The sequence below is a fragment of the Aethalodelphis obliquidens genome, unplaced genomic scaffold, assembly GCF_003676395.1.
Source record: "Aethalodelphis obliquidens isolate GAN/ISIS:26980383/991018 unplaced genomic scaffold, ASM367639v1 scaffold1, whole genome shotgun sequence".
NCBI lineage: Eukaryota > Metazoa > Chordata > Mammalia > Artiodactyla > Delphinidae > Aethalodelphis > Aethalodelphis obliquidens.
Window position 1 is genome coordinate 390,070 of NW_020837945.1, and position 19,956 is coordinate 410,025.

Below are 19,956 nucleotides of genomic sequence, written 5' to 3' on the forward strand. Positions count from 1 at the left end.
AATTTCTGAGAGTCTTTTTCTTAATGTTTCTTATTAGAGACGACTCCTATTAATTCATTCATTTATTCAGTATATACTTTTGGAATGTTTACCATATGCCAGGCATTATTCCAGGTGCTGGGGATATAGCAACAAATGAAACAAATTTCAGCCCTCACAGAGCTTATATTTTAGTGGGGGAGACAGACAATAAACAAGATAATGACGCAAAACATTTGGTGTGCTAACTGGTGATACGCACAGAAAAAAATAAGTCAGGGAGGGAAAGAGTATGTCAGGATGTTGCACTCATGAAACAAGAACCATCTATCTCTGTGAGGACATGTTTTCATCAAAGTCCTCTTCTACGACTTTCAATCATCTCCATTTCTCAAAATTTCCTTTTTCGGGACTTCCCTGGTGGTGCAGTGGTTAAGAATCCGCCTGCCAATGCAGGGGACACGGGTTCGGTCCCTGGTCTGGGAAGATCCCACATGCCTCGGAGCAACTAAGCCCATGTGCCACAACTACTGAGTCCACGTGCCGCAATTACTGAAGCCCACGCGCCTAGAGCCCGTGCTCTGCAACAAGAGAAGCCACCGCAATGAGAAGCCCCCGCACCACAATGAAGAGTAGCCCCCACTCACCCCAACTAGAGAAAGCCTGCGCGCAGCAACGAAGACCCAACGCAGCCAAAAAAAAAAAAAAAAAAAAAAAATTTCCTTTTTCGTTGCCTTTCGTGGTAGAGGTTTTCCTCAAATGTTTGGCTCATGTTGATGATCGGGCTCTGAGGAGCTTGCTGGAAGCTCTGTGCCAACAGATACAGCCTGCCAGCTGATAGGCTTCTCTGTTTTTCCACTGGGTCCCAGGGGCCAATGTTTGGAGGTCTTTGGGGGGAGGGCCATTTGCTCCAGAGAAATCTTCCTATTGCCCGGAGCTATACGGCTGAGTGGGAGAAGTGGAACTGCCACAACAGTGGAGACTTTCACTCAACACCCTGCTTTCAGTGGTCCTCAGCTATGTCTTGTGCCTGAGTTCACACCTGCTCTGACTCCACTGCTGCAGGCTTCTGTCCAGGTAGGGGAAGGGGTCTATTGTCAGATTGCTTCTTGTTCAAACTTTACACCAGTTCTAACTTCCGCACCTTCCTGGGGCTCACGGGCAAGAATGGTCTTTTTCCCCAGTGGCTTCACCCCGACAGTGGGTTGCAGCTTCCTCTGGCTTGCTAAGGCAGTGAGTACTCCTCCTTGCATTCCTGGCCTCTCCAACTTTGTTGACCTCCCTCGTTTACTGGTGCTTCCTCTCCCATTCTTTCACTACTATGCATTTTTGTCTCTTTTATTACTTTATGTAAGTAGGGTTTAGGTGGGAAACGGAAGTCAATACCTGTGCTCAGTCTGACATGTTTAATTGGAAATCCCCCCCCCCCCCCCCCGCCTTTTTAACTACTGCTGGGCTTTTCTTCTCACATCTCCTGAGATTGCTCTTGTCAGTCACCAGTAAATTGTCTTGCCACACCTAGTCACCAATTCTCAGACCTCATTTTACAATCCCTTTAAAATCTCCGCACAGATCACCATGTCTTCACCTGGCTTCCCTGACTCCACATTCCTCTAGTTTTTCTCCTCTCTCTGGCCACTCCTCCTCCTCTAGGTTGGAAATGGTTGGTGCCCTAGGACTGATCCTGGAAATTCTTCTCTTTGGAACACTCACGCCCTAGCTGATTTCATCCAACCTTATGTTTTCAAACATCACCTGAAAACAGGCGACTCCCAAGTTTCTCTCTCTAGTTCTGTCTTCTCTCCCGAATACCTGCCTGTCTACTCAGCCTATCCACTTGAATGTCTAATGGGCATCTCTGTCTTAACATGTTCCTAATCTAAGTTGAAAGTTTTCCCCAAACCTTCTTCTCTACTTTAGAAATGACACTATCATATGCCCAGTTGTCCATGCCAAAAACCTCAGAGTCTTCCGTGTCCTGTTTATTGGACAAGCAGGAATTGGTAGGGTGCAAGTGGAGAGAAGCATTATTTTTTCTCATGACTCTCCCTAGAAACTCTTATCTGTGATTCTCAGATAGATTTTATAGGTTTTTCCTATCTTAGAAATTTTTTTTTACAAATTTCTTTCTTTCTTTATTTATGGCTGTGTTGGGTCTTCGTTGCTGCACATGGGCTTTCTCTAGTTGTATTGAGCGGGGGCTACTCTTCGTTGCGGTGCTTGGGCTTCTCATTGTCGTGGCTTCTCTTGTTGCGAGCATGGGCTCTAGGCGACAGGCTTCAGTAGTTGCGGCACGTGGGCTCAGTAGTTGTGGCTCGCGGGCTCTAGAGCACAAGCTCAGAAGTCGTGGCACACGGGCTTAGTTGCTCCGCGGCATGTGGGATCTTCCCGGGCCAGGGCTCGCACCCGTGTCCCTTGCATTGGCAGGTGGATTCTTAACCACTGCGCCACCAGGGAAGCCCCCCTATGTTAGAAATTTTAAAAAGAGGATTATTGTTTTGCTCATAAAAAGTCCAGTCCAGTAAAATATCAAAACTCAAATTCTGCTCCAAGCGAAACCTATTTCCTCCCTTAGCTTGACCAGAGTCAGAGTTTGAGATGTCCATGTAGGCTGGAGCCCTTATTCCCATGCTTTGTGTTTCCACAGTGGAGGGACGTCCCTGGAGAAAAACTTCCAGCCTTTTTCCCTCTCCCAGGGAAGTGTGAATTGGTGAATTTAGGAGAACAGACAGGGTTGACCGTGCTCAGCCTCCTCTGGGTACACTTTCTGGGGTCAGTAGGCTGACAGGCATCCATCTGCTTGTTGGCACCTGGCTGCATGGTGCTTGGTGGGACAGCTCTGTGGAAGCTGCAGTTGTCCCCCTGGGCCAGAGGCTGGGAGGTCTATGTGTCTGATTTAGAGGTGGAAGTAGCTAGCCGTCTTGATCGTCCATCTAAGCCGTGTCTTCCAAACTAGTTTCTTCTCTGTAGCAAGGCTGGTATTGTGATATCCAAACCTCTTATTGCTGCGTCTTCTTCATTGGTTTCTGAACCGGGATAGGGAGAGGCAAGTGTCCTTTACTGACCATCTAACAGCCTGATATTCCACTAGGGGAAGGTGTATGTGTGCTTTCATTTGCAAATCCCCCCTTGCCCCCTGGCTTGCTGGGGTTCATGGCACGGGGATAGGACTCAAGGGACGGGCCCAGAAACACTCACCTAACTGGGGAAGCTGTGACCTGATGTCAGGGTTTCTGTGCGGAAGACGAAGAAATGGTGGGGCTGTCCGTGAGCTCCTGCAGAGCCGCCTTTGGGACCTCAGTGTCCGCACAGTTTCCTCCAACTCCGCGGAGCCCCCGGCTCCTGCTGCACACCCTGCGGTCACTTTATCCTCACCCAACCTACCCCCAGTCCTTTCAGCACATTCTCCATCTTCCTCTCGCTTCCTTTACAGTCCAGGCCTTCCACATTTACTTCGCCGGGACCGCAAAACTTCAGGGCTCTCTCTGAGTGGCACAAGCTCTCCCAGCGTGGCTCCCTCCCAGGGCCAGGAGGTGCTTGGCACCGCTACCTCGAAAGCCCCACGGCAGAGCCTTCGGTCTGCCTGAAGATGCACTGCCCTCCCCTGTCAGCCCCTCTCCTGCCCTCTCCTGCCGGCTCTCCTCTCCTGCCGGCTCTCCTCTCCCGTCAGCCCCTCTCCTGCCGGCTCTCCTCTCCTGCCGGCTCTCCTCTCCCGTCAGCCCCTCTCCTGCCGGCTCCTCTCTGGTGTCATCTCCCCTCCTGTCAGTTGCCCTCCCATCAGCTCTCTCCTGTCAGTTCCTCTCAGGTGCCCGCCAGCGCCCCTTCTCCTCCCGGAAGCCTTTCCCCCGCGCGTCGCGCCCTCCGCGGGACCTCGCGGCCATGTCTCCCCTCACTCACTCACCTACAGCCTCCGGCCTCTGGCCCTTCCTCAAGGGCACTAGCCGCTCCCCAGACCTCCTGCCTTCCGGCCTCGGGTGGGACCCTCCCCAAGTGTCATTCAGTCTCAGGCGCCCCCTGGTGGCCTCGTCCTGGCGCTTCGCCCCACGAGTCGCTCCGAGGCTGACAGACTCCGGCGGCAGGCGTGACTGGCAGTCGCGTCCCTCCCGGCCTCGCCCACTCACCAAGCCCCGCCTACCACCCAGTCCCTCCCACTCAGCGCCCCGCCCCCACGATCCCGCTTCGTTCAATGTTCTCCGGGACCGCCCCCACCGCTCAGACCTTCGCGCTCCACCACTGAGCTAGCCGGCCACGCCCCGGACCCACCCTCACCGCTCTCTGATTGGCTGCGCGGGCATCTTCCCATCGCGTTCTCCGGTCGCCAGGTTGTGGCTGGTCCGGTTGCGGGGCGCAGGCTGAGGGGAACCGGGAGCGCGCGGCGGTCATGACGGAGGGCACGTGAGTCCCCGCGCCCCTCGAGAAGGGAGGGCGCGGTCGGGGGCGCAGCGGAGGGGTCTCACTGGGTCGGGGGCTTCCAGCGAGGCTGCTGCGCCGTCCGGCCCCGCCCGCGGTCAGTGGAGACCTGCGGCACCGGCCCTGGGGGCGGCGAGGGGCGGTGAGGGGCACGCTCTCCTCCGGCGGTGTCGCCCGGGGACCTTCTGGGGCCGGGCCGAGGAGAGCCGGGTGGGGCTGGGGGTCGGGGTGGGGACCCGGACGTGGGCGGCGGTCCCTGTGGCCTGTGTCTCCTCTCCTGGGGAAATGATGGCGCGGTGTTTAGGTGCAGAAGCGCGCCAAGAGGGTTTTTATTTTGCAAGGTGAGGGAAACAGTGGTCTGCTCGCAGGTCGTTGGGGTGAAACGGGAAGTTCGTTGCGCCTCTGGCCTCTGACCTGGCGAGCAGGTCACTTGAGCACGATCGCTTCCAGGTGTCTGCGCCGAAGAGGGGGACCCTATAAGACAGAGCCCGCCACCGACCTCAGCCGCTGGCGTCTCAGCAATGAGAGGGGGAGGCAGACGTGGACATACTTCCAAGGAGAAGAAGACCCTGGCCGAGGGCAGTCTGGCCTGGAAGCTCACTTACTGGGCTTGGACACCGTAAGTGTTGATTCTGCTCGCCACGTGCAGTGTCTGGGACGCCACCAGACACCCACCTGCCTCCCTTCTTGGCAGTGGGCACCAGGAGCCGGTAGGGAGCCTTAAGCAGCTAGATGTGAAGGGCATTTTTTTCTCTGGTAAAACAGAAGGGATGTGTACTGTGCACCTGTGTCTCGTGTCGCCAAAGCTGTTTCCTACCGGAGTTAATCGAGGTTAAGCTAGAGCATGAAGTGAATGGGCCCCTTTGCTTCAATCCCTTTATCACTAAGCTGTGTGTAAGAAACTGCTCTAACTTCGTTTTTGTTCAGAAAAAGAAGTTTCTGATCTAGTGAATTTCATAAGAGAAATTCAGTTAGTTAGAGAGTATGACATAGAAATGGGGTCTCCCTGTCACTGTGCCATCCCATGGCCCCTGCCCGAGGGAGGCCTGAGTTCCAGGTCTGGGTGGGCATCAGTGCCCCGCCCCACACACTTGGGCATCTGCTTTATTCAAGATGTCTTGGAGAAGTTGTGAAGAAATTTGCAAATGTGTGACTGGAACACAGAACCATGAGAATGTGGAACCATTCATTTGCTAAGATTGGCAATACCATCATCAGAGTTTTAGGCCTTTTCTTGAAACAGCTGAAACTTTCAAAGCAATTCAGGTTTGTCACTTTGACTTGGTCTCTAAGTGCCAAGGCCTCCTCTGGCCTAGCTGCAGACCACTTAGCCCTCCACTCCTTTTTCTTCTTTGCAGAGGAGTTACTTTAAGGACTTGCCGAAAGCCCACACAGCCCGTGAGGGGGCTCTCAATGGGATGACGTTCTACGCTGCACTGCAGGCTGAGGATGGCCACTGGGCGGGTGATTACGGTGGCCCGCTCTTCCTCCTGCCAGGTAGGAAGGTGCTGTTGTGGCCTGTGGGCGGGGCCACCCTGGGGCATCCTTGGCGTCTTGGCTTGATCTGGTTCAGGCCTTTGGTGAACGTCTGAGGTGTGAATGCGTGAACAGGTGAAAAACTGGGAGCTCACATAGAAAAGAGCTGGGGAGGTTGCCCTGTGCCTGAGTTGTCCTGCTGTCGTTGCCAGGGGATGGGAGCGAAGGCCCAGCTAGCTAGCGTTCTGAAAAAGGAAGCAGGGGGTGCTTTGGGGGCCAGGGGAGGCTCTTGAGTCCCAGTGCAGAGCAGGGGCATCAGTGGAGGGCCTAGCCTATACCAAGGTGCAGAGGTGGGCAGGAATCTTTTAAGTCCTGTGTAGGCAGCTTGTGTGTGTGAACTCAGCTGAAGTGCTGGCCAGGAGGGCTCAGCTGGGACCTGTAGGTGCAGGTTGGTGAGTTGTAGGAGGACTGCACTTGGAGCCCTTGGGTACTGAACTGGTTTGGCTAGACAAGTCTGTTTTGCATCCTGGGAATGTTTCTCTGAAGAAATGCTCAGCTTTGTAATCCGGAAAATTCCCTGCATTTATGCAGAAGGACCTTTTCCTTTAGTGGCAGTAGCACTGGGAGTCCATCAAGCTCCCATCTCTGCTTTGACTCCAAGCCCTGCTGCCTCCTGGACTGTACAGCTTTGTATCTTCCTGACTAGGGACCCAGGGGCCTGATCCTTGGGGGCAAGTCTTTGGGCTTCCTTCCCTTGGTCTGACCTGGAGCCTGTTGAGACTTTTCCCAAGGATCTTCATGGGGAAGCAGTGACTGCACGGGCTTGCTCTGACCCTGGGCAAGGTGACGGGACTTCACCATGCCTTGGCTGACTCATCTGTGATGTGGGGATGATGGGAATTGGGTTTGGTCCCATGTGCCTGGCACCAGGCGCTCAGTGGGTGATTGGTCATGGGGACACTGCATTGGTTTGTGCCTGCTGCTGTAGCTCTGGGCTCAGCCTGCTGCCCCACCTGCCCTCTGCAGGCCGTAGGTTGGGGCTTTCCTCTCTCCCTCTGGACTCTGGACAGACCATCTTTCTCAGGTGGACACTGGCCTGTTTGGGGGTGCCGTCTCAGGGTTCTTCCATGGCTGGCTGAAGTTTGACCTGTCTTTTTCTGCTTTAATTTGGCAAATGCTCATGGAGGTCATGACTCTGTGTGGCCCGTGTGGCATTGAGCATCACTGTGGTGATCACTGACTCTGGGGTTGGACCTCCTGGGCTCCAGCCCCAGCCCCACCACTTAGGGGCTGTGCCTCAGTTTCTTCGCCTGTAAAATGGGGAAGACCTGCTCTGCTTCCTGCTTGTGTGTTTCCCTGTCTTGACAGCATCATACCTGTTATGAAAGGAGATGGGCTTATTTCTGTGAACCTCTGTGCTGTCTCCATATCTATCTGCCTTTCCAGAGTGTGCCTGTGTGGGTGTGTCTACTGGGGCTTCTCATGCCTCTGGCCGTGGTTGGGCATCCATTCCATGACACGTTGTTGCTGGGGCCTGCCTGAGACCCCGTGTGCTCGGTGCCGTGGGCACGTGGCTGATGGAGCCTAGGCCAGGGGTAGGGTGGAGGGGCGGGGGGTAGCCTGTGAACACCATGCTCAGGAGGGCTAGGCTGGGAACAGAAGGTTCTTTGTGGGTAACATTTATTGTTGTCCATCTTGCAAAGTGATGTGTGCTATTAAAATTAATAAAACAGGAAAATGTAAATGTAAGCGAGTAAACTACCCCATCCAGGGATGACCTGTTTAGTGTTTCTTTCCCGTAGGCACGTCAGTAGTGTGGGACCTTGGGAGTGGCTGGGTGGGCTCTGCACGCCCCATGTGATATGTGTCACGTGTGCTGTTGCTGCTGCGTCTGGGGCCCCAGTTCTAAAGTCCCTGATGGGGCCGGGAATAATAGCCTTCCCAGGCTTGTTTCCACAGGAAGGAGACGCTAGCGGACAGCTGCCTGTTACCTGGGGTTCTCAGGAGGAACGGGGCCTGGGCTTGGCAGTGCTGAGTGCCTGCTAAGGAGTATGTTTTCTGCCGCACAGGCCTCCTGATCACGTGCTACGTGGCGCACATTCCTCTGCCGGCTGGATACAGAGAAGAGATTACACGGTACCTGCGGTCGGTGCAGCTTCCTGATGGCGGCTGGGGCCTGTGAGTCTGCCCAACCCTGCGTCGCTGCGTGTGTACGCATGCACGTGCACCCCTGTTCTTATGTGGGAGATGCACCTGTCAAGGGTGGGGTGACTGTAGCTCTGGCCCCGGGTGGGCAGGGAGAGCCTGTCAGAAGGGAAATGGGCTGGAGGCTACATGCAGGCTGGGTCCGGGTTTCCCTGGGGCTCTCAGAATGGGCCTGTTCACTTTCCGGGCCTCGGTTTTGCAGCTCGTGTTGCAGTGAGTTTCATGACTGATTGAGAGACTCCTGAGACCCATATAGCACAGTGAAGACCATTTGCTGTCATCACTAAGGCAGAAGAAAATTGTCCTTGACCCTGGGATGGCAGCAGGGAGAGGCAGGCCGGGCAGTTCTCCCCATGTTTCAGCCTGCCTTTCTGTGGTGTCGCTCGCTCTGGGAGCAGGGCCCTGTCCCAAGGTGGTCAACTGCCTGCCCACCTGGCTGTGGGGCCCTGGTGCTTCTTGTCCTGCAACCAGGACGTTGGCCCCTCCTGGGCTGGCGAACTCCACACCACCAGCCTTCCTTACAGAATCCTAGGAGGACAGCTCAGCTCTGCTTGCCTCCTGGATGGGGTCGTGGGCATCTCGAGCTTCAGATCCCAGCTCTTTGCCGTCTGGGTCCTGGGACAGACTTGAGGTCTCACCAGTGCCTTCGCCTGCCCTGGCATGCTGCCTCTGGAGCTTGCTCCGTGGGCCGTAGTGATGTAGGGTCTGCTGATGGGCCACTGCCTGGGGTCATGTTGATTCAGCCATGGGAGGTAAACGGACAGGGCCGGGCAGGTCCTGGAGGGAAGTTTTGCTGTGCTCTGCAGCATGCGGGATCTTAGTTCCCCCACTAGGGATCGAACTTGCGCCCCCTGCATTGGGAGAATGGAGTCTTAGCCGTGGGACCACCAGGAAAGTCTTGAGGGCAGTTTTGGAACTGCTCAGGTGTCATGGAGGTGCAGGAGCTCCTCCTGGAGAGTGGCTCTTCTGGATGCTTCTCGTGTTGTTACGTCATTCTTGATTTGCTGGGGAAATTTAACGGAAACGTTGCTTAATTTCTTACGAGTAATGGAAGACGTCATTTTCTCACCTGTCTCCTGCTTCTGTAGGCATATTGAGGATAAGTCCACGGTGTTTGGGACTGCGCTCAACTATGTGTCTTTGAGAATTCTGGGTGTGGGGCCTGACGACCCTGACCTGGTGCGAGCCCGGAATATTCTTCACAAGAAAGGTACACCCTGCATAGCACGTGCTACGTAATAAATAGTTCACGTTACCTCAGCATAATGAGTGCTCGAAAATGGGAAATAGAAAGGTGCACCTGCACTTCACATACAGCAAAACACATGAGCCAGGAAGGTGTCAAAGCAGAACAGGAGGAAGCTGTCTAACCTTGCCAGTAAATTTTTAAAACACAAATAAAGGTCGCCATATAATTCTGTTTGTTTCGCAAATGGGCAAAAGGACTCACGAACAACGTGCTCGTGCGTTGCTTGTGGGAGTTCTCCTTCCCGGGGGCAGCCTGGCCGCACGAGAGTGGTAGGAGCTGGTGGGGCTCTGCCTGCACCCTCCGCCCTCGCTCTCCTGTGTGTCCTATAGGGCTCCTGGGGTGACTCCCTCCCCTCGGCCTGGGGATGCCCTTCTTCTCCTGCTGCCTCGAGAACGTTCACTGCTCCTCTGCAGAGCCCGGAGCGTCTCACCCGCCTGCCCTCCCCTCACGGACATTCCTCAGTCTGCTCGCCCCCCCTGCTCTGTGCTCGCACACAGGGGCTTCCCATCAGCACCTCGAAGCCCCTTCCTGCTTCAGGGCTCCGCATGTGCCGCTTCGTCTTACTAGGATGTCCCACCTTCCAGCCAGCCCCGCTGCCTCGGGGGTTCCTTCTCACGCTTCGCCTGGCACCTTGCATGTCACTTCCTGACCTGCCACGTTGGGTTACGCCTCCTGCTGCACTTTCTCACGAGCCTGCATTCTTCACACGTGTGTTGCTCTTGTAACGAATCCATCGTCAGCTTCTGGGCTCACTAGTGTGAGGTCCCAAGGCTGATTTCTGGTTCCTTGTCTGGGAAGGAATGTCTTCAGGCCATGCTTCCCTAGTAGCTTTGTGGGTTCTTTGCCTTCTGCACACCTGGGTTTGGGGTGAGACCTCCTTGTGAATCGTGTCCAGGATGGTTTTTCTGTGCTTGGGACCAGTGCTGCTGGGGGTGGCTCCAACACGGGGCCACAAGCATCCCCACAGCCACAGTCCACATCCATCTGCTGCGTGGGTACAGTGCTGCGCAGGACAGCCAGGTGGACTCAGGAGGGAGAAGGCCGAGCGTGCACAGTCAACTCCCTCATCACCTCCAGGCCCGTGTGGACAGGGGCTGCCGTGTGCGCCTGGGCCTCTCACCTTCCCAGCTTCTACTTCCTGGGGGCAGGGGCCAGATAGGCTTGTTCTGGGGAAGACGTCGGTCCCACCCAGCAGCCTTGGTGTTGGGTGGTCCCGAGTGGTTCTGGAGCCTGCGTCTTACCACAGGGAGAGGATCCTTAGCAGGCCCGCCTTTTGAAGGGGACCCGATTCCTGAGGGTCTCGTGTTCACAGTCAGAGGCAGGTGATGGGGCCTGTTCTCTCCCCACAGGTGGTGCTGTGTTCATCCCCTCCTGGGGGAAGTTCTGGTTGGCTGTCCTGAACGTGTACAGCTGGGAAGGCCTCAACACTCTGTTCCCAGAAATGTGGTATGCTTCCCCATCTACGGTCACCACTCTCTTCGCGAGTAGAGTGGTGCCACCCTGGGTCACTTGCTGCCTGTTAGTCGGATGAGGGGCTGTCCGTTCAGTGGAGTTGGGTGGCGTTAGGCTCCTGGCAGAGCCCCTGCTTGGCTGAGTCCTACAGACGATAGGAGGGAGGGAGGTGCAGGGGCGTTGGGCCATGTGGCAGGTGGGTGGGGTCCCGCCTCGCTGGTTACAGAACCTCTGGTGTGGGGCGTGACGTGCTGCCTTTGTTGCATAGATGCCTGTGACTGTCTTGTTATGGACATTTTGAGCATCTATAGAAATAAAGGAAAGGAGGTGATAGCCCATGCAGGCCTCCCCAGCCCAGTGTTGGGTGTGCCGTGCTGACTGTCCCCCTTGTCTTTTTTGTTGGTGAATGTTAAAGTTGATCCCAGACATTCTGTTTCCCCTGCGAACTCTTCAGTGTGTGTGTTTTTTTTTTTTTGTACGCGGGCCTCTCACTGTTGTGGCCTCTCCCGTTGTGGAGCACAGGCTCCAGACATGCAGGCTCAGAGGCCATGGCTCACGGGCCCAGCCGCTCTGTGGCATGTGGGATCTTCCCGGACCAGGGCACGAACCCGTGTCCCCTGCATCGGCAGGCGGACTCTCAACCACTGCGCCACCAGGGAAGCCCTCAGTGTGTTTTTTAAAGATAAGAATTTTCTTCTAACAGAACTATAATAGTGCTTAAAAACTCAGCAAAATCAACATTAATTCCATATTGTGTGATACTTATAAGCCAGAGATTTTAAACATTTTGTGAATATCTAATGAAGTCTCTGGACATTTGTCCCGAATACATTCATATACATATAAGTACCCCAATATCACCTTCAGGAGGTGAGGTCCCTGGAGCAGGGAGCTGTCAGGGAGGTTGGGGGGCCCTTGCGCTAGGGGACTTCGGTAGAGGAGAGGTGCGAGGTGAAGGGGCCTATCAGGAGATGACAGCAGGGGCCTGATGAAAGGGCCGACAGCCCAGCCTCCACCGGGGCAGACCTGCCCAAGGCTGGCCACTCTGGAAGGGGCGGGAAGTGGTCTGGGGCCATTCCAGCGTTCCTCACCGGTGGGCCTGCTGGCTGGACCTCGGACCTACCCGGTGTGTAAGGAGCCGCAGAGGAAGGCACTGAGCAGGCGCTGGGAGGGGTGTGGTGTCAGAGGCGGGTGTGGGGGACTGCGTTGGCTGCATCCCCGCGCCGCAGGGCCCAGGCCGTGGTTGCCGGGCCTCTCGGTAACTAGGGCACTGCTAGTCTTGGCGGAAGTTGTTTTGGAGGGCATAGGTTAGAGTGTAAAGGGCAGGTGTGCAGGATGAAGGACCAGAGACCCTGAACCGCTTCAGCTGCAGGAAAGCTGGAAACGTTACCCAAAGTGTAGCAAACGCCCTTTAAAGTGAGTGGAGGGGCCCTCGAGAGTGAGACCAGGTGTGGTGGGGCTGAGGACACCCGTCCAACCCTTACGCCTGGGAGCAGGGGAGGCGGGCTCACCTCCCCATGGCCTCCACATGGCCTCCCCTCTCACTCGTGGATGGAGGCTGAAAGGGGCGGGTGGAGAAAACAGCCCAGGCGCGCCCCTACCTGGGAGGCTGGCAGAGCCGTGCTCACGTCAGGCTGCGTATCTGGGTGAAGTACAGCAGAGGTAACGATCAAAGACACAGGCCTTGAGAAGATGTGGCAGTCCTGAAGATTTTTATTTAGGAATAGTTTTCAATTTCCAGAAAAGTTGCAGAGATAGTCCAGAGCGTTTCTGTAGACCCCTCTCTCGGTATCTCCGTGATGAACGTTTTTGTTACTGTGGCACGTTTGTCACAACTGGGAACCCACAGGCAGTCCTCACTGTTGAGGAGCCAAGTCTCCTGGCTTTGGGAGGCACCTGGTGAGCCAGGAGAAGTCGTCGGCTTCTGCGGGCTGCGCCCCTCAGGAGCACGGCTGTGCCCACTTGGGCCGGAGACAGCCGTCCACCCCGTGTTCAGGCTTGAAAGGGCCCCGGGCTGCAGTGGTGGGGGCCCTGCTGACACGCTGTCCCGCCAGGCTGTTTCCTGAATGGATGCCCGCGCATCCCTCCACCATCTGGTGCCACTGCCGGCAGGTGTACCTGCCTATGGCCTACTGCTATGGTACCCGGCTGAGCGCTGAGGAGGACCCGCTGGTCCAGAGCCTCCGCCAGGTGAGCCTGACCACGTATGCCCGCTCTCGGGGGGCCCCACGGAGCCGAGAGCCCCACAGAGTGGAGCGTCCACCTCCTGTCCCTAAATGACTGCCTGGGGGCTTGTGCAGTGGGATGGGCTGCAGGGCACCTGTGAGCAAAGGCCAGGCCCCAGTGTGTCCCCGGGGAGCAGCCCTGACGTGGGGCTTGGGGAGCAGGGTGCTCATCGGGGCCTGCCCTCGGGAGGGCAGGCAGCAGAGGGGATGGGCAGGTCTGGGGCTGAGGCACTGCCGCCCTCAGGAGCTCTACGTGGAGGACTACGGCCGCATCGACTGGCCGGCGCACAGGGACAGCGTGGCCCCCGATGAGCTGTACACGCCGCACAGTTGGCTGCTCCACGTGGTGTATGGTGGGTGCCCCCAGGGGCTGGCTGGGCCCCCCGGGGGTCGGTCGACACCTAAAGTGACAGGGAACGCGGAGGGACACGGCCCTACGATGAGTCCTGGCGTTGGGGTCCTGTGGGGACAAGGGGGCCGGCGTGCACACCTCGTGTCCAGCAGACCCACCTGGGGCTCGGGCTCCTGGACAGAGGATTCGGAGCCCAGGGCCTTGAGGGGCCGGTAGTTCCTCCTCAGTGGGATAGAAGGGGCGGGACCCCACGAGGCCAGTCCAAGCCCATCTCCCGTGGGTCCTCCTGGCTGCTCAGAGCCGAGTGGCCTCCCCTTGGAGCCTGGCGGGTGCTGTGTGCGCAGGCGGCCACGTTCCCCCTCATTCATTCGTTCGTTCCCTCACTGGTCCTGCAGACGGGCCCTGGGGTGGGAGCCGGGACCCGCCCTGTCGGCACTGGGAGGCAACATGCTCTGCACAGCTGCGGGGGCTGTAGGGCAGCACCAGGATGCCAGGGAGGGGGCTGCACCAGCAGGCAAGGAGAGTGGGTGAGGGGGTGGCAAGGGGGGGGCCCAGAGACTGGCCGCCGTGGGCCGACCACCCTGGGGGGTCTGTGCTGGGGCTGGGACTCCTCTCCGTGTCTGGTGCCTGTTGACGCCCCCCCTCCCTCGCAGCGATCCTCAACCTGTACGAGCGCCACCACAGCGCCGGCCTGCGGCAGCGGGCCATCCAGAAGCTGTACGAGCACATCGCAGCCGACGACCGCTTCACCAAGTACCTCAGCATCGGCCCGGTCAGCGCCCCTCGCCCACTGGCTGTCTGGGCCTGGGGTGGGCGAGGACTGGGGGCGGGTTGCCCAGAGGCCTGTGTCTATGGAGCTGGGAGTGGGGGTCTCCCTGGAGGTGAGGTCTCCCACTGGAGGTGGTCACACCTTTACGTGGGACCTGGGCCTCTGATCCCCCAGGACCCCTGTGCTTGGCCCGCCCTCCCGTCCCACCACCTGGTGTGTCTGGAGCACTGCTTCTTGAGGCCGCCTCCTGAGGTCTCTCTGGCCAGTGGGGTGGGCTGCTTTTCCTCCCCTGGTCCTCTCCCCTTCCCCAGCCCTAATAACCCACCATTTGCCTTTCTCCTATGGGGTTTGCAGGGCCAGGGTGCTTGCGTTCCACTCCTGATTGCCGTTGAGGCTGGTGACTCGAGACGTGCTTCTCAGAGCCTCTGGGCTCCTGACTCTGCTCTGCCCCGTGGGGCTGTGAGCCCGGGTGGCCAGTGCAGGGTCGGGAGGCTGGCCTGCAGCCTTAGGGCACTGGGTGCAGGAGGCAGCGCTGTAGCGAGCCTCGGGCGGCTGTGACCGTGGCCGCCGTGCTGGGTCAGCCCACGGCTTCTCTGCGTGAGCCCAGTGGGTGCAGTGTCCATGAGCCCCACGCGTGACCCTGCTCCCAGGTGTTTTCGAGGCCGGGTGGTACCCGGGGGACGTCAACTGCCACCGCCCCACCGAGGGGCCAGTCGTTTCCCTTTCAGCGCCAGGGGATTCTGCGTGGGCTCTGACCTAAGGCTGCGTAAAGCAAGTTAGAAACGCGCTGTAATTGGACCTTGGCCTAGGAGGTCCCGGGGTGGGAGAGCTGGGCCTCTAGAACATCTGCTCTGAGCAGTCAGGCCCTGCGCCTCTGGTCTCACCTCCGAGTCGCTCCATCTCTCCCGTGGCCCTCAGCCCTATCCTCCATCCTCTGAGTTATCTCAGGTAGCTCAGGACACACCACAACCCATGTACCCACTCAGGGGTCCCTGCCTTGCCCGTCACCCTCGTGGCGGTTCTTCTTACCAGCTGGCTGGGCTCCCGTCACCTCTACAGGTCACCCTGTCTTTTCGCTGCTGCCGTCCCCCTCCCTCCTTGGCACACGTGCCTTGGCCCATTCCCACCTCTCCCAGGGCAGGGCTGCAGCCTGGTAGCAGTGAGTGCTTGGGAAAGTGGTTAGAACAGAAGGCCTGGCCTGCAGCAAGGCCGTGCTGGGGCCTCGGTGGGGTAGGTCTGCGGCCCTCAAGCCCGGGAACCCCGGCAGGTGTGGAGCAGAGCCCTGACAGGGCCGTCTCCTCCAGATCTCGAAAACCATCAACATGCTTGCGTGCTGGCACAGGGAAGGGCCGGCCTCCTCTGCCTTCCAGGAGCACTTGTCCAGGATTCCGGATTACCTCTGGTGAGTGTGGCGGCGAGGGCGTTGCCCTCGGGAAGGGCGTGGCTGAGAGCCTGAAGGCCAGCGTGTCCCATGCAGGGAACTCTGTGTTTGAGGGAGGCCTATTCCCCTGGTGGGCCCTCCACACAGCTGGGTGAGGGGGTGGGAGCTGTCCTCACGTGTCCCCTGCTGCGTGGGCGCATTGCTTTTGGGACACGGGCTCTGGGCCCCGGCTCTGCCCTTGCTCCCTGACATGGACTCTTCTCGCAGGCTGGGCCTCGACGGCATGAAAGTGCAGGTAAGGGCTGTAGGGCCACAGCTGCTTGCTTACTTGCAACCGTTCCTGCCTTTCGGGTTTGTTAAGATCCCAAGTCACTCCTCCCGATGTGTTCTGTCAGCGTGTGGTAAGTGGCTGCAGGTTCCCCTTGTCCCGCATCTGAGGGGCACCGCCGGGCACCTCCTGGGTGTGTGCTGTCTGGCAGGGATGCTAACAGGCCCTGGGGGGTGGTGGGAGAGCTGAGGGCCTGCAGCCACACCACGGGAGCAGTCTGTACACCAGAGTCATTCAGAGCTGCAGCTCGGGGGGGACGAGGGCCACGGTGGTTCTCAGACGCCAGCCCAGCTGCTGCTGGACAGCTGATGATCTCACAGCTCGCATGCTGGTTCTGGTTAGCGGGGTCAGGACAGCAGCAGGATGTGGTCAGAGTAGAACCCGTGCCCTCTGCTGCCCCGTGAGCTGAGCATCCCAGAGGTACCACCTTCAGAGTCCTGAGACACACTCCTGTGGCCCCTCTCCGCGTACACCGCACCTCTGTTTTGTACCGTTTGCTGATTTCCAGTGTCTGGGTGTTGTAGATGCTGTTCCCCCAGCTTACGTCCTGTGCGTGTCCCTGGGGGTGGGGCTCCTGGGTCACCAGGCAGCCTGGGCTGACCTGGTCCTGTCCCGGCTGCAGGGACCCTGGGGTCAGCGAGCCGGGAGCTTTTGTCTCCTGTCACTCAGTGTGCAAATGTGGCACCTCCAGCAATGTCCTTGGGTCATACTGACCTCTGGGCCCTTTGGGACGAGTGCACGTGGGCCCAGCCCCGCCCAGCGCAGACCACCCCCCCAGGTGCCCTTGCCAGGTGCACTTGAGCCCCACTTCCAGCTCCCTGGCCCCCACGCTGCCAGTCTTGTGTGAAAATATTCCTGAAACACGTGAAGTAGAGGAGGGTGACGAGCCCTCATGTGGCTCCCCACCCGCTTTGACACCTCCAGCCCTGGAGCTTACGAGGGCTTCTGGTCCTGACAAAACTGCCGTGCCGTCCGCACTGAGTTCACGGCAGCCCCCGGTGGGGTTTTGCTGTGTGTTCATTGGTATCAGGATCCAGTCCGGGAGGCTGATCCTTGCTGTTGCCTTTGTCCTACAGTCTCCTGGTGCCCTTCTCTCCTGGGTCATTTGTCCCTAGCATGTCTACCTTCTGCCTGCTCTGCACCCCAGATTTTCTGCAAACTGGCGGTTCGGCCCTGAGGCTTGATCGGTTCAGGTCTTTTTGGCCAGGCGCTGTGTGTGTTCTTCCCACACGTTGTCCTGCCAGGCTGCAGTGTCTCGTGTCCCTTAGTGCCACCGATTTGTCTGGGCTCCGTGCCAGTGGGCAAGCAGTGGAGGCCATGGCGGTGGTCTTCCAAATCCTGGAAGTGCTCTGAGGAGCTCTGTCCTGGCTGGTGGCCTGGCTGCCTGACCCACGTCTCCTTGCAGGACCAGCCCCTCTCAGGGCCTCGTGGGCTTTAGGGGTACAGAGCCCAGAGCCTGGGGTGAGGAGTTGGACTCCTACCTCTCTGCAGGAGCTGGTGGATGCCCCTGCACCTTCCTTGGCCCTCTAGGCACCCATCAGATCTGGGAAGTTGGGGTGGGGGTGGGAGGTGGCTGCTGTAGGGCTGTCCTCTTTGCACAGGGCACCAATGGCTCGCAGATCTGGGACACCGCGTTCGCCATCCAGGCTCTGCTGGAGGTATGTGGCTCCGTCCCTCATTCTCCAGCCTCCACCTCCTCTTCCTGTTTGTCCACCCCTGCATCCAGCCGGACACGGCACCTGCCGGCCCTGACCCTTCGCTTACCCGGGCTCCGAGACAGTGGTCTTGCTGGCAGCTCTAGGTGTGGGGCTGGCTTGAAGTCTTCGGGGGCAAGGAGCCCTGTGAGGGCTGTTCCCGAGGTGACGAGGTGGTGGGGTCTTCGTAAGGGGGAGCAGGCTCCAGGCTCTCTCAGTGCTCAGATTGCTTGCTACGGATGCTTCTGAGCACGTACTAGAGAGAAACAGGAGCGTGTCTTTATGCTGGTGGGAATGAGGTTGGCAGGTTTTGCGGGGGAGTCTGGGCCACGTGGGGGCCTGCCTTAGATGGGCAGGGGCCCTGTGGGCACAGGCTGGGGCTGGGGCCAGGGTGGTGTGGACCATCTCTTCTGCTGTCACTCCACCATGTCTTTCCGACTTGGCGGCAGAAACCCGAGAGCCCCGAGACTTGGGTGGGTTTGCTCCTGGTTCCCAGTGGTGGCCGGGTATCGCCAGGGTCGTCCAGGGACCAGCCACGCACGCAGGCATGTGCCGGCTAGTGGCTCACCCCCTCCTCTTTCCCAGGCGGGTGCACAACACAGGCCAGAGTTTTCGTCCTGCCTGCAGAAGGCTCATGAGTATCTCCAGGTCTCGCAGGTGAGACCAGGCCTGGTCCGTGCCTCGCACAGGCAGGGTGCCCCTCCAGCCCAGGGCGTGCCCTGATTGTGGGTGGGGGCAGTGGGCCACGTGGGTGCTACCTGGAGGGTTCCCACTGGCACTGGTGACCATGAGGGCGGCGGCACTGGGTCCCTGCATGTTCTGCTGTGCTGGCCCCTCCCTGCCCGGTGTCTGTGTACTATGGTGGTGACGTGTTCCCTCCTGCCCCTCGGATTCTCACCAGGTCCCAGACAACCTCCCCGACTACCAGAAGTACTACCGCCAGATGAGCAAGGTACCGCGGCCAACCCCACCCGCCTCAGTTAGCCGGGCTTTGCCCTCGAGGAGGGCTCTCTCCTCGGCTTCCTGTTCTGATAGATGCACAGTGCGGGGTTCCACTGATGTACCCAAGATATTCCTGACTGAAGAGTTGTGCATAAATGCAGTAGCTGAGCTCTGTGGGCTTCATCCCGCCATGTCACGCACTGTGTGCACTTAGCAGCACCTGCAGACATTAAATAAGCTGTCAGAACATGAATGGCAGTGATGAGGGGAGGAGTGGGGAGAGCAGTTCTTGCAGCACGTGGGGGCATGGGCATGGCCATGGCTGCGTTCCCACAGCGGGTTGCTTGTGCCCGTCCCACAGTAGAGCCTGAAGGCGGTGACGGGCAGAGGCTGCAGTCCTTGTGCTGGAAGTTGGAGGCCATCCACGTGTGTGTGGCTTGGGGCTGTGGCTGTACCTCCACTGTGGATGGGCCTCGGCTCTGTGCAGGCGTGCGAGGTGCCATGGCATGGGGTGGCCAGGTGTGGGCTTGGCCTCCACCCTTACAGCCCCACACTTTCCAGGGCGGCTTCTCCTTCAGCACACTGGACTGTGGCTGGGTTGTTGCCGACTGCACAGCTGAGGCCTTGAAGTCCCTCCTTCTCCTGCAGGAAAAGTGTCCCTTTGTCACCAAGCACGTCCCACGAGAGCGGCTCTTCGATGCTGTCGCTGTGGTGAGGCTGCTGGGTGTGGGGCTCTGGTCACACAGCTGAGGGCACTGTGCACGTGGAGTCTTGGCCACCCCACCACAAACCCTCTTAGCACACCCAAGTTTTTTCCAATTTTTACGGTGGAGATCACATAATTTGGTGGCGCACGTGTGCTTTATAAGTGGTAAGCATGCACGTGCCGGGAAGTGGTCCCAGGTGGTCACGGAGTACCCGGTTGATAAAGGTTGCAGCCCACTGTTCTGGGCGCCTGAGGGTCCTGGTTTAACATGAAAACCAGCTCCCTGTTTCCCATCCCTGCTCCTTGGTTCCTAGCCTTGGGGTGTTTCTAGAAACTGTGCCACAGCCTGTGGGCCCTTGCACGTGCTCAGCGCGTGGGTGAATTCTCAGGATGTTCGCGCGTGGGTGAATTCTCAGGATGTTCCCTCTGGTTTTAGCTGCTGAGCATGAGAAACCCTGATGGAGGGTTTGCCACCTACGAGACCAAGCGTGGGGGACACCTTCTGGAGCTTCTGAACCCCTCGGAGATCTTCGGTGAGTGGTCGGCCAGTTACGTGGCCACAGACTCGGGGCCCCTGCATGCCTGAGGTTGGCCCTCTCGCCAGAGCCTGGAGCTCTTTCCCCTGGCGGGGGGCAGTACCAACAAATGTTCTGGCAGATGCGGGCGGATGCTCTAAGGAGCCCCCAGGCACCAGAGTGTTCCGTACTTCTCGACTTTCCAGGGTGCGGTGACCCTGGTTGTGGATAGAAAAGCTGCAGTCTGCCTCTCGGAGGTGGGTGGGATTCACA

The 19,956-nt window shown here is 58.4% G+C and overlaps 1 protein-coding gene across 5 annotated transcripts in view; it reads left to right on the forward strand.

Moving 5' to 3' along the window:
- The first annotated feature begins 4,256 nt into the window (after positions 1–4,256).
- The window catches only part of LSS (lanosterol synthase), a 42,306-nt gene continuing 26,606 nt past the window's right edge, over positions 4,257–19,956 (forward strand). For 2 of the 5 annotated variants that reach the window (XM_027128419.1, XM_027128579.1), the window contains exons 1-16: positions 4,257–4,374; positions 4,840–5,008; positions 5,748–5,886; positions 7,935–8,043; positions 9,159–9,280; positions 10,669–10,765; positions 12,826–12,961; positions 13,241–13,349; positions 14,002–14,120; positions 15,422–15,519; positions 15,766–15,793; positions 17,428–17,484; positions 18,106–18,177; positions 18,422–18,472; positions 19,024–19,173; positions 19,605–19,701. In XM_027128419.1, the coding sequence (XP_026984220.1) occupies positions 4,361–4,374; positions 4,840–5,008; positions 5,748–5,886; positions 7,935–8,043; positions 9,159–9,280; positions 10,669–10,765; positions 12,826–12,961; positions 13,241–13,349; positions 14,002–14,120; positions 15,422–15,519; positions 15,766–15,793; positions 17,428–17,484; positions 18,106–18,177; positions 18,422–18,472; positions 19,024–19,173; positions 19,605–19,701 (1,567 nt within the window). In that variant the 5' untranslated portion in view covers positions 4,257–4,360. Of the gene's footprint in view, positions 4,375–4,463; positions 4,487–4,839; positions 5,009–5,747; positions 5,887–7,934; positions 8,044–9,158; positions 9,281–10,668; positions 10,766–12,825; positions 12,962–13,240; positions 13,350–14,001; positions 14,121–15,421; positions 15,520–15,765; positions 15,794–17,427; positions 17,485–18,105; positions 18,178–18,421; positions 18,473–19,023; positions 19,174–19,604; positions 19,702–19,956 lie in introns of those variants that run through there. The other 3 variants (XM_027128498.1, XM_027128338.1, XM_027128620.1) reach the window with 3 other exon arrangements.